We start from the raw sequence: 13,745 nt of genomic DNA on the forward strand, positions 1-13,745 counted from the left end.
TTCTCCATAATCATCTCTAAAATATCAAAAACAATGTTACTTATTCTATGTTATAATTTAAATAAAAATTAGTCAAAAAATATATGTATATATTTCAAAATTTTAAATCATATACATTTTTTTTAATCAATTTATGTTTATATTATGAGTGGTAGGGAGTATTGATTTGCACCTATCAGTCAAAAATTGCAGTGGACTACAGATCAGTACCGAATAGTCTCCATCATGTATGGGCCATTTAATCCATAACCATTTTCCCAAAACGAGTCCGTCAGATTTCTTAATTCTTTGGCACATGGACGATGGAACTTTGAAATTTGTCGAGAAGGGGGTGTACAAAGTTAGTAGTGGTTAAATTAGTTATTTATTACTGTAAAAAAATTGTTTATTAGTTTTAAAATGGCAACTCTTTTAAAATTTTAATCACTTTTTTTTTTTTAATAAAAATCATGTCTATCTCCCCTTCAAATTTATTAATGTTTACTTTAAAGGGATCCATTGCAAAGATGCATGCCAAAGAGTAAAGTTAAATTACATTTTTTTTTATGTATATTTAAGTTTAAAAACAATATTTAAGTATAATTAATAAAAGGTCTCACAAATATACAAAAATACAACTATAGACATATTTAATTAAAATACTTTATATTTCAAAAAAGAAAAAGAAAAAATTAAATAAGACTATAGTAAAATATTATTATAAATATTGAAAAATTATCTATTTAATTTTTTTATAAAAAATTGTTTTAGAATTTACTTTATATCTCAGTAAATATTGGACCAGAACACAATTCTCGGGGTTACACAATTGGTAAGTTATGAGCTCATGTATACATTGTCTACACTTGTTTATATACTTCTTCCATCACATATCACACGTTTTTCACTTATGAATTAAGAAATATAATTAGTATTATAATTTTTTTTAAATATACACTTCTCCAAATTATCTTTTACTCTGTTAAATTAATTGAAAAAATACAATAATAATATTAAGAGTATTCACATATTTAAGCGTTCAAAAATCACAGATTCAAACTTAAATTCTAGATATCGATGTCCTGAAAATTACCAATTAAATTATATTTATGAAAAATATGTAATTGATAAATTAAATTTGACACGTTTATTTTTTTTGCTAAAACAATTATTATATGAACTGGCGAGAGTATAATATGGGAATTGATTTTAATACCAAAAGTAAAATATGGGAATTGATTCTCTCCAGAATCTCATATTTTCTTCATTCAAACCCCACAACCTCCTTTTTCTATATCATAAAATCCTCCCACCTTATTTTATAAGTCTAGATTTCATATGACCACAATGTCAATCGAATAATACTCCAGTTTATGCAACAACAAAAATTTGGAAGAAACACAATTGTTGTGGAATCATTTTTTTGTCCTACTGCTCGAATTATTGTCCCCAACTTGAATCTAAGCAAAATAAATAATAAATTATATTTTGGAATAAATTCGGTAGCACAAATAACTGGACCATGCGCATGCTATTTTACTTTTTAATTGTAATGTCACCAGACCATAGAAACGATACCCACGTGTATCCACCATGTACCTTTATTGTCAAAAAAATTACAAAATTGTAAAATATAGATAAAGTATATAAAAATTGCAGCGAACACAAGAAACAAAGCAAAGCAACATCCAAAAAACAATCGAAACTGGGATGATTTTGTAAGTACACCAAAATATACTATTAGGCTTGTCACTGATTTCAAAAGACACATGGCATCTCAAAAAAGCTTAATAATAAAAGAAAATTACCTTTGACTCAGATTTCCAATTGAGAAAATTTGCAGCATCTAATTAAACATGAAGTTGATTAAAGACAAATTAATTTCAACTCACCCTACAAAATTACAAATTTTAACAATGGACTACCATAAGTTCAAAACAGAAAATTCTACTATGACATAATAATAAGTGAAACTACAAATCCACAAAATATGGTGGTGAACAATGATATAAAAATAACAAACCAAGCTCCATTTGTTTTTCTTTTCTGCACATTCCACTCAAGCCTTCCATCAAAATGCAAAAGAGTTCGATTCTCAAAGCATGCAATCAGTTCTTGCAGGCAACCTCCGGAAGAAATTTAGCGGCACTGAAGGAAGCTTGTGACGAAACCTCGGATGTCGCAACACATAAATTCCGGTGAGAAGCGCCACAACTTGGAATGGAGTTACATAAAGTACAATAGCAGCAATCAAACAGAAAAGCACAAACAAGGCAGTAGCTCTTGGATCTCTCCAGCTCAGCAAAGACTGCAGCCTTTCACCTTGAGTTGCCAAATCACCCACCACAGTTTGTATCCTCCCAGCAATACTTCTAAGCCGATCGTATCGCATCCTCACAATATCAGAAGGTCTTGTAGTTGGAAATGTGTCGAATTCTTCGTCTAGTTCATCAGGGTGAGCGGAATCCGCGTGGGAGAGTCGTGTGTCCATGTGAGGAGGGTGCCTTGGCCTCCATCTATAGTACCAAATTCCAATCAAAAAGAGGTAAAGGAAAATAGTTGGTAAGATAAGCTCAGGATACATAACAAGTATTACAAACAAGATATGAATCAGAATTGTTGTGATAGGGTTTTTCCAATGGCAAATCTGGTCAAACCATTTTCCAACCGCAACTATTCCACTCAAAACTCCCATGATTCTGAAAAAGTTGGCTTTGCTTCTTCTCATACTCCACATGTGGGAACCAACATCCAGCATATATTCAACAACCTCCTTTCTCAGCGGCGGCTCAGCGCGACTCAGCCTCATTGAAACAATCTGAGTGGCTTGATGCCTCAGATTGTCAAGCTGGCTGACAGTTAACGGGTGAATGTAATGCATCTTAGGCAACAATGGATTTGAATACATGTGCATCATGTTTAGCAAAGAAGAGCAAGTAAACCTTACAGCCAATTGAATTTCTCCCATTTTCTTCACCCCAGTTGGATGAAGAACTAGAAGTGGATACGAATGTGTATAGACTCGATCTGTCTCAAGTGTTGAAAGACGGATTCTTACCTTTCCAATTTTCGAATCTTTTTGTCCTCCAGGCTTATCACCGCCACCGTGCAAATGACAATTATCAAATACACCTATTGTAATGACGGTGCATGGATCAAAAACCTCCCAAGTATACTGCTCATTCCACCTCGGCGCAAAGCTATCGATGATGGTTCTCGTCCGCACCCACTTCTGCCCGTACTTAGCTACACAATACGCATCCGTTGTCCCCCTCCCGTTACTTGTTTTCATGGGCATCAAACCCTGAGCACTCAATATCCCCACTTCAAGAACTCCAATACTGGACTTCCAGAGCTGTTTTGCTGTTGGGCGAAGATCACTGCTGTGGTGAGTCGATTCATCCAAAACATGATAACCACCTTCCAAACAGACCCTCATATGAATCCGGCTAGCAAACTTTATTTCCTTCTTCTTATCACCTTCCATAATAACAACATGCTTTTCAATATTGAACCACCGAGTGTTCACAGGCTTGTGATCTAGTCTCCTATCCATTATCTGTAAAGGAATAACACACTTCCCCAGTAGTTCCTCTTTGTTAGGAGCAACCCTATCTTCCACACTCAAAATGAGCGGCTCCTCAAACGGTTCCGCAGCAACAAACATCAAATCCTCGTTCCACATTGGATTGATACTCCTGCTCTGAGAGATTCTAGTCCTCAAGGTCTGAATTCCCAAAATAGCCTTCACATAAACCTCCGGGAACCTTCCCTTATCCGATGGCTGCAAGTCCTGTGCCTCTATAACATTAACCCTCAAATACCAAAGCTTAGGAGACAAATACACCTTCGACCTAATGTTAGCAAGAGCATCAGTCCCACTAACCGTCGCCGCATCCGAGTGCCACGCCTCAGGGAACGCTTCATCAGCTTGCGTACCCATCCAAACAGCCAGCATAAGCTCCCCTTTCGCCTTATCACCCTTTCTGTCCTCCAATCTATACCACTGCGGTGCAAGAGGACTATCTGGAGGAACCCTCTTCGGAACCTCGTTGAGGTCAAACCAAACACGACCAATAAAATCGTCCTTCACAACATCCTTATCTTTCACAGTAACCTCAAGCACCGAAGCCTGAATCCTGTCTTTCGAGAAAGCAAAAACCTGACTCCATTCCGGATTAGTTTTCTTCTCAAAATGCCTAGTGGTACCTTTGTAGTTTCCAAGCTTGACTTCAACGTAAGGGTCACAACTTCCGGTAACATCCTTCGAAGGAAGTTCCTTAGCTTTCACAACCCTCACATAAAGATACTGCATTTGCTCAACAAGGTCATATGTACTCGTAAGCTTGTCACCAGAGACCTTACCACCTCCAAGGTGGGGTTTTGTCTCTTTCAACAGAAAATCTTCTGGCGGTGGCCTCTGCATCTTCTCGGTTCAAAGACTCAAAAGAGTTCCAAGTAATAAGAATGTTTTGTATACAAGTGGAAGGAACAATTTCAAATATTGAATGTTTGTTCACAAGTGGAAGGAACTTGAAAGAGTGTTTGTTATGAATAAAAAAGGAACGGTTCCAAGGAGCCTAAAAAAGAGGAAAATACAGTCAAATAGCCGTTACAGTGTAGCTAATCGAGTTACCTAAATATTCGGGAAGCTTTAAAATTAAAATACAGAAGATAAGGTAACTCAAAAGTTGCAATTAATGCATAACTATAGTGGATTTAAACATAGATCTATGATAATATCGAGAATGTGAAGATTTAATTATGAATAATAACCTTAAATAAATCAAAAAAGCCTTAAATAAATTAAACAGCTTTCTTTACTTGAAGCCTTCAGATCCGATTTTCACTCTCCAGGAAATTATAAAATAAAAAATAAGTACTACATTAAAAGGGACAGAACAATAATCTGAACCTAGAAAAGAATGTTTGAGTGTGGTTGCCGACAGAATGCAGCATAAGATGAACAGTTTCGATTCCAAGTTTCATGTATTGTTTCTGCATTCTAAGAGATCCTTCAACTTTGATTTACTTTTTAGTTACTTCCAATGAACGTGATTCAGTAGTAGTACTTTCTATGCTATACAACCGACCCACATAATTTCTTCTTCTTCAAAGCTTAATTAAAACACTTACACAGTTTGATTAATTAACAAATTTATATTTTTCTCATTTAAATATATTTTCTAAGAATTTAAAACCTAAAAAAAAGTTAATTTTGTACCGAATGGGTGCTTTAAAATAAATAAATAAATAAATAAAATAGAAACTATGAAATTGTTAAGAGAACCGAAATCATGAAGGGGAAAAGTGAGAAAAAGAAAAAGAAAAAGAAATAAAGGAGAGGTTTTTAGTATTACGTTATAAAAACAAAAATGGTAAGAAAGTAAGTACCTTGGAGTGAAATGGGAATGTTTAATCTTTAGAAGAAGGAAGGGAGGTAGAGAATGATGAAGAAGGAAAAGAAGAGTGTAAGTAGTAGGAGTAGTTTTGGTTAAGTTGGTGGGATCTGATGAATCTATGGAAAATATACAAAGAAGGTTTCTACTTTTCCTTTTTGCATAGTGCTGGACTGGACCTCTGTTGCTGTACAGGGTGGTGGAGCGGAGGAATGGAGATGTGGACCCACTTCACGCGTGTGAACTCTTCTTCGGTCGCTACTCACACGTGTGCTATCCTTCTATATATCTTCAAAATTAAATTAATTTTTTATTTTGTATATCGATTATAAAATATCTATTAAAATAATTTTTATTTAAATTTTTATTATTAAAAATTATGATACGACATATTTAATAAATATGTGACTCATTGATCTTATCTAAATATTATTATAATGTATACTAATTTTTTTATTTAATTTAAAAATTATTTAGACTAATGTGTCAATAATTAATTCATGCTAAATTACAATTATTTATAAATTTATCTTTGAAATGATAACATTTTATTATTAATTTTTTTTTTTGAGAAGATAACATTAATTGAACTAAGTGATAAGTCAATATTTATTTATGATGTCACATCAAAATATATAATGATAAACGTTTATTTAAGAATTATTTTGATTAATACTCCATCTAATATTTAACTATCAACATTAAATTTTTTGAATTAAATAAATAATTTATAAGAATAATTGCATTAAATGAGTTCAAATTAATTAATTGTTACTTATAATAGTTATTAAAATTTAAGACTTTTTGTTTTGTGTATAATAATAATCAGATAAAGTATTTTAAAATTTCAACAATATATTTATTAATTTATAAATTTCAAATACTAATTTGATCGAACTTACAATTTCATAGCCTAATTTATTTGTCATATCTTTAGAAAATCTCATAATCACTAAAAGGTACTTCCAAATATGGTCTCAAGTATAATTCATTCATCACATAGAATTTATGAATTGAAACTTCTAAGTTTGTTATGTTATAAAAATTAATTTTAAATTAATTAGTTTTATAAAATTAATTTTATAGTTAAATGTGAATTAAATGTAAAATAATTTATATTTAAATATAATAGATTAATATAAAAGTGAGTTGGATAAATTTGAGAATAAAAAATATATCTAAGTCAAATTCAAACATTAAATTATAATTAATTTAACAATTTTAAGACGAAAATTAATTATAATCAACATTGGTGAAACATTTTAAGATCAACTTTATGTATTTAGAATCACTTTTGCTTTTGAGTCTTAATATGGAGAAATGACTAAAAGACACTAAAAATCAAAGTCCCCAAACTATAAATGCTTGTAACATGACATGATTTGTGAAAAGTATAATACATTTAGTTTATATTTGATGGAACAACCTTTTTTTTTTAATTTCAAAGTGTAACTTAAATCAAAACAGCAGGGATTTGTTGTATTTTTTACAACCGTAAATCTAAATATACAATTAAATAACAAGTAATTAATTTATTTACATCTAAATAAAACTAAAAGTGTTTTTGATTTACTGAACAACACACCTTCAATTGTCCTTTATTTAATTTTAGAATTGATCACTGAATTAAACAAAATAAAAGGTTAAAAAGTTCTTTCACTAAACTATGAAACAATTTTTTGTTAAAGTATAATTATCATTTCAAAATATCAAAATAACATTTATTTTCAACTCAATAAGTATTTTTTTCCCGACACTTTTCTCACTCTCAAAACATATACGTTTGTAGCAAGTTTCACTCTATTTTGCTAGCGTTGTCAATTATCCCACCAAACATTTATATATTATAAGATAAAAAAATTGTCCGCTAAAAAAATCTTATTTTGAAAACAAAACCAAAACCAAACCCAGTAACTATACATGTTATTTGTTGAAACAAAAAGTAAAGAGACAGTTTTATCGTGGAAAGAAGCAGAGAGATAAAGATGGAATTGGAGTTGGCTTAGTCCAGTCCATTGCTGACGTTGGATTCTGAAATTGCAAAGTGGATTGGGTAAGGACAGAGATGACATTTCAGACTCACACTTTTTTGGACTATTATTATATATTGATCCTGCTGGCAAATTTGGAAGGGTTCTAAACTTTTTTAGTATATTGAGTAAATAAAGCAAACACGGCAACTTGTGACCCACTAATGATACTTCTTTTGAATCAATGATCAATAATACTAACTAATCGGAAACAGAACTCTGTTCACCATTTATAAAAGCATTATTAATTTCCAGATTTGAAAATGGTGCAAAGTAGAAAGTGCAAGAGATTCACCAAAGTAGTCAAACTGAAATCAATTTCAGTTAATATTTTTACTTACACAATAATTGACATATTGGTATTATGTTCGAGTGTACAAATCTTTTTCTCAATATTGATAGGTGTTGAACCAATTACTACAAAAAAAAAAGTGATACTTAGACGTAGGGTTTATACATTGGATTAGATATTATACGGGGAGATTGTATTTTGCATGTGTATTATGGAGAGTGATTTAAAAATCTTAATCGATATGATGTTGGAGAATTATAATATTGAAGACGTTGCTCTCACTTAAGTGAAACACATCAAAAGTCTTTTAGTATTGGATTGACACGTCTAAGTTCGCCATACTTGGGGGAAGATAACAAATGTGCTTATAGATTGTCAATTATAATCTTACTTTGAGGAACTTTAGTTGTAATACAGTCGAAGAACCTCCTAATGACATTCATTAGGAGCTATTTGATCATTTGTCTGGTGCTTACGTGTTTAGAAAAGTTCATTATATTTCTTAGTTTCTTTGTGTTTTCGTTTGAGTTTAGGTCTTTTTTTTTGTAAAAAAAAATATTTTATTAAATCACTCATACAAAGTATTATTTTTGTCTTACAATGAATGTCGTTTAAGGTTTTTGTACACATTAAAACAATGAATGTTGTTTAAGATTTTTGTACATATTAAGAAATGCAATCATTAGAAGAAAAAGATAATTAATTTTATCAAACTATCCATCTTAATAATTGATAGATTTTTTATTATTATAAATGTAAAATATAATAATATTTTAAAAATTGTGTACGTAGTAATTATTGAATGGTAATATAGAAAAAAAATAATTAAAGTATTATTGAAAATTGTGAGTGATATTTATTTTAAGACAATTTTATATTTATTAAATTGACACTTTTATTTTTAATTATTATAAATACAAAGTATAATATATTGAATAAAAAGTAGTGTATATATGTAAACAATATTAATTAATGATATAATTACAAAATATAATTAATATTACAAATAAATGAATTATTGTGAGAGAAAGAGACTATTATGTTGCACTCTTGTAGCATTATAATTAAGAGAAAGTTAACTTATTATCTCTTTAAATGTTATTAAGTATGAATAATTAATTTTCACATCAATTATGAATAAATTTAATATTAAATATATAAAATAGTTAATTCATATATCTAATGTTTTAAAATTTTGAGTCAACATATAATGTAAAAGTTTCTTGTAATCCTCAAGTATTTTAGTGTTGTTGCTCTTAATATCAATTCACGACCAAACAAAACTTAAAGTTTGGTGAAAGGTCAGGAATTTCCCTAAGAATTGACAGGGTAGTTTGCAAGACATGCCATTAAATCTTTACCTTCAAGTCCAACTTTGACATGTTTTATAAATTATACACACATATATAAAGTCTTATTCTGATTTCCCAATAGTTCACTCCTTCCTTTTCAATTCTAAAATCAGAAAATGAGTCTCAAAAGCAATAACTTCCTATCTCTTTTTGTTTCCATAGTTGCAATTTTTGCCTCTTTGTATCTCATAAATCCAAATCCACATGAGTTCCTCAACAACTTCAAATACTTAAGTTTCACAATTATGACACCATCATCTATATATTTGGCATTGCCTTTAACCTATAACTTTGGCATAAGAGACCATCATCATCGACCACACAAAAAACACCCTGATAGTGGAAATGCTGATTCTGTTTGTGATGATTTTCCACCAGGAATTCCACCTCCAAACACTGATACAATTTCTTATTTTTGTGTTGATCGAAAAGGGTGTTGTAATTTTACAACAGTACAACAAGCTGTGAATGCTGTTCCAGATTTTAGCTTAAAAAGAAATATAATATGGATTAACAGTGGCATCTACTAGTAAGTCAATTGCTCCTCATCATTCATCAAAAGTCACTAAAAAAAATTGAATTATCAACGAAAATTAAACAAAAACAGTTAATATTGCATCTAATTTTGTTCTAGTACACAAAAATTGTAGACCAATTTTATTTAACTTGTATATAATTTTCGTTAACAATTCAACTCTCTTTTTAATAAGACTAAATAAATTTTATTTTTAACTCCTATAACATTTTTATTCGATTGAGTCCCCACAATATTTTATTTAACGTCTTAGATCCTATAAAATCAAATTATATATACTTTTGGAATGTTAACAAAATTTGCAAGTACACTTTATTTGAGGGTAATAACAGTTTATGTAAAAATAGAGTTTAAAGTTTGATTTCTAACTTCATATTTATTTATGTTATTTTGCTTTATAAAGTTTATGACATTTAAAAATTTATATTTAGTTAATCTATTTTTAAGTGAAAATCTAAATTTTTATGAAGACAATATTTATAATATTCTAAATAAATTTCCAAAAAAAAATAAAAGTATGCATGTATTGATATAACAATATAGACTAAAATTATTAACGAAAATTTTTATAGAGATTAAAAATCAGAAGAAAAAAAATTAAAATAAAAAATTTAAAAATTTATAAGAATTAAAAACATATTTAACTTTTTTATTTAAAGTATATTGGGCGGGGTTAGTTTACCTTACCTAATAGGGAACACCACCTAGTAGGTACTCAATTGGGATGAAAAATTGGGTGGCTTTTAAGGATAGTGAGTACTCTACAAACACTCTCCCTTCACTTATGAAACTCGAATGATAATATTTTTTGAAGCATTAAATCGAAGGAATTGAATATTGTACTTTATAAAGTATTAATATTAAAAAATTATAAATAATTGATATGTAATCGTAAATCACATTTAGAACACCCAAAAGAAGAAATGATAACCATGATGCTCTTAGTATAAGTTTAGTTTTGGTAATTTATAAACACCTAAGAAGAAGAAATGGAGATAGTGATGTATTAAAATACTTATCTCAAAAGTTATCGATCATCATGTCATTTTTATTTATATGTCAGTGAGAAAGTCATGGTTCCTAAAACCAAACCCAACATTACATTTCAAGGACAAAGCTATACTTCAACTGCAATTGCATGGAATGATACTGCAAAGTCCGCCAATGGAACCTTTTATAGTGGGTCCGTACAAGTTTTCGCCCCCAACTTCATTGCTAAGAACATAAGCTTCATGGTGATAAATAATTTTTCATTTATATATGCCTAAATGACATAATTGTTTAGTGTATGTTACAATATATAACACTAATGTTTTAATTTTGTTTAACTAATTGAAAAAGAATTTAGCACCAATTCCAACTCCTGGGGCTGAAGGAGCACAAGCAGTAGCTATGAGGATATCAGGAGATCAAGCTGAATTCAGGGGCTGTGGATTCTTTGGAGCCCAAGATACCCTTCATGATGATAAGGGTCGCCATTACTTCAAAGATTGCTATATCCAAGGTTCCATTGATTTCATATTTGGTAACGCAAGGTCACTCTATGAGGTATATTTATATATGTGTCTTTCCTATGTCATACACATAACATAAACAAAAAAAGTTACTATTCCTAAAACATATTACAAGTACAAGTTAAATTAAAATTGATGTTAATTTTGTTATGTACAGAATTGTCAAATAGTTTCTATTGCAAATCCGGTACCTCCAGGACAAAAGAACATAAACGGTGCGGTCACGGCTCATGGTAGAGTTTCAATGGATGAAAATACAGGATATGCATTTGTGAACAGTACAATAGGAGGCAATGGTAGAATATGGTTGGGTCGGGCATGGAGGCCATATTCTCGTGTTGTTTTTGCATTCACAATTATGTCAGACATCATTGCCCCTGAAGGTTGGAATGATTTCAACGACCCTACTAGAGACCAGTAAGTATATACTTTCTTTTCTAAAATCATAACATATATAAACTCTAACTCAGAGTTAATATGTTAAGTTTTTCATGTATCTTTAGTACTTCCTAATTATTTAATTTTTATTAATTAATAGTTTTGTAATAATTTATATTCATACTTGGTGAACACATGCAGGACTATCTTTTATGGAGAGTACAATTGTTCTGGGCCCGGGGCTAATGTAAATACGAGGGCTCCTTATGTGCAAAGATTGAACGATACACAAGCTTTTCCATTCCTCAATGCAAGTTTTATTGATGGGGATCTATGGTTGGAAACTTAGAATAATACATTATTTTAGCTAACCCAACACATGCTATGACCATTGCTAACTCCTCTCACATTTCCATTATTTTACTCATGTAAAAGTTACACAAATTGTTTAATCTAAGGGAAAATTAAGATCGCCAACTAACTTTAAATTAGATTATAGTTTTTTTTTTATATATATATATTAAACAACAAATTAGGGTGTCGGAGGCTGGAGGGAAGCTCTTATAGTTCACTGAACATTTATAAAAAAAAATAGTAGTTTTGATATCTCTATTATTATTAATTCAGATAATTGATCATATATTTTAAAAGTTGTCAGTTTTAGTCTATCACTCATATTTTTGAACTAAAAAAATGATAATTTGACATATTTTTAATGATGTTACATAATTCTATGATATATAATCATCTAGATGCATTAATTATTTATATGTCATTAATTAAATTAAAAATATGAAGACAAAAAAATCAAAGTCAAAAATAAGTTTTTATGGCATTTTCATTCTTATTGCATGAGTTTTAATTATTTTACATCATCGTAGGATATGTTACGTTATTTAAAGTATTTAACGTATCATTTTTTAGTTAAAAAATCAAAATGAGAAATCAAAACTGATGACTTTTAAAATAAAGAAACAAATTTCATGAATCACTAAAAATAAGAGACTACAACATCAATTAAATCAAAAAATTACATTTTCTTTATTCTTTTAACGATACTAATAGAAATCAAATACAAAAGAATACAAATTAACTCGTATTACCTATTAGAGGTGCCTCTTTGAAAATGAGGATCATTATTAAGTTACATTTAGTATGAAATAGTTTTTCCATGGTTACCATTCTTGAACAATGAGGTGACATATAACTAATTAATTGTATAAGCATGAAATGATACAACCTAGTTAGGAAGTCATGTTACATCATTATATCTTATTAGACTATCGGACAATTCACATTTAGAGAAAGAGATAATTATTAAGTATAAATGAATTGTTTTGGTAATCATTACTAGGACTATTCATAAGTTGGGTTAGTCCAAGAAATTGGATTTTATTAGATGATTTCAATATGGTGATATTTTTGAAATAATATCATTAAATTTGGATAGAGAGTTTGATTATGCCTCTTTCAAATACACCACACACATGTTAATCAAATAAATAAATAAAACATTTGCAAAAAATATTCCTTCAAGCATGAAAATTGAGAGACATGATCCACAAAATAATTTTTCTTATAGGTAAAACTTAGTTCAATTGACAAATATCAATATTTTTAAACTAAATACTATGAATCAAATTCAAACTTAAAATTTTATAATTGTGTATAATTTTTTATTATTATTTCATCTAAATAAAAAAAGTGGAATAATTTCAACAATTTCATATCCATTCATACAAATCATTATTTAATATACTCTTCATATATTACAAAAAAGTAAATTCTTTATTTAATTCAAAATATTTAATATAGATAGTCGAATATTTGAGATTAAAAAAAATACTTTAATAATTTAATTTGTATTTTATATTAAATTAAAAAAATTAATTATAAATTAACTGGTTTTTTACTCATTAATTAGATTTTTAATACACTCATACTTAGGATGTTTTGACAACCGATAAAATAGTATTTTTGTTAATTACGTGCATATTTTTTCTTATAATTTATTGTCAGGAAGAATATATATTTTTTCTTCCAAAACACTAAAAACATCTTTAATGAAACATATTTTTATAAAAATTTATTTGTTAAGGATTACCACCTATTAGTTACTCCATTGAAGATAAAATAATATGGGTGATTATAGAGTAACTATACAAGCACTATATCTCTTCACTTTTTTAAAGCTTTATTTAATAATTATATTAAAATAAAAATAATATTAGCAATATATTATTTAATATATTATTTTTAATCGATT

General features: G+C 29.1%; 2 protein-coding genes across 2 annotated transcripts; one reads left to right on the plus strand and one right to left on the minus strand.

The window, feature by feature from the left end:
- Window positions 1–1,773: 1,773 nt before the first annotated feature.
- Window positions 1,774–5,596, minus strand: LOC101500414 (FT-interacting protein 3). Its single transcript, XM_004493503.4, has 2 exons — window positions 5,374–5,596; window positions 1,774–4,559 (listed from the first exon to the last, which is right to left on the minus strand). The coding sequence occupies exon 2, from the start codon at window positions 4,403–4,405 to the stop codon at window positions 2,075–2,077; it is 2,331 nt and encodes a 776-aa protein (XP_004493560.1). The 5' UTR covers window positions 4,406–4,559; window positions 5,374–5,596; the 3' UTR covers window positions 1,774–2,074.
- A 3,520-nt stretch (window positions 5,597–9,116) lies between these two features.
- Window positions 9,117–11,951, plus strand: LOC101500723 (probable pectinesterase 8). Its single transcript, XM_004493504.4, has 5 exons — window positions 9,117–9,581; window positions 10,651–10,822; window positions 10,929–11,135; window positions 11,259–11,518; window positions 11,681–11,951. The coding sequence occupies exons 1-5, from the start codon at window positions 9,169–9,171 to the stop codon at window positions 11,826–11,828; spliced, it is 1,200 nt and encodes a 399-aa protein (XP_004493561.1). The 5' UTR covers window positions 9,117–9,168; the 3' UTR covers window positions 11,829–11,951.
- The last annotated feature ends 1,794 nt before the right edge of the window (window positions 11,952–13,745 follow it).

This window comes from Cicer arietinum, chromosome 3 (genome assembly GCF_000331145.2).
Source record: "Cicer arietinum cultivar CDC Frontier isolate Library 1 chromosome 3, Cicar.CDCFrontier_v2.0, whole genome shotgun sequence".
In the NCBI taxonomy this organism is placed as follows: domain Eukaryota; kingdom Viridiplantae; phylum Streptophyta; class Magnoliopsida; order Fabales; family Fabaceae; genus Cicer; species Cicer arietinum.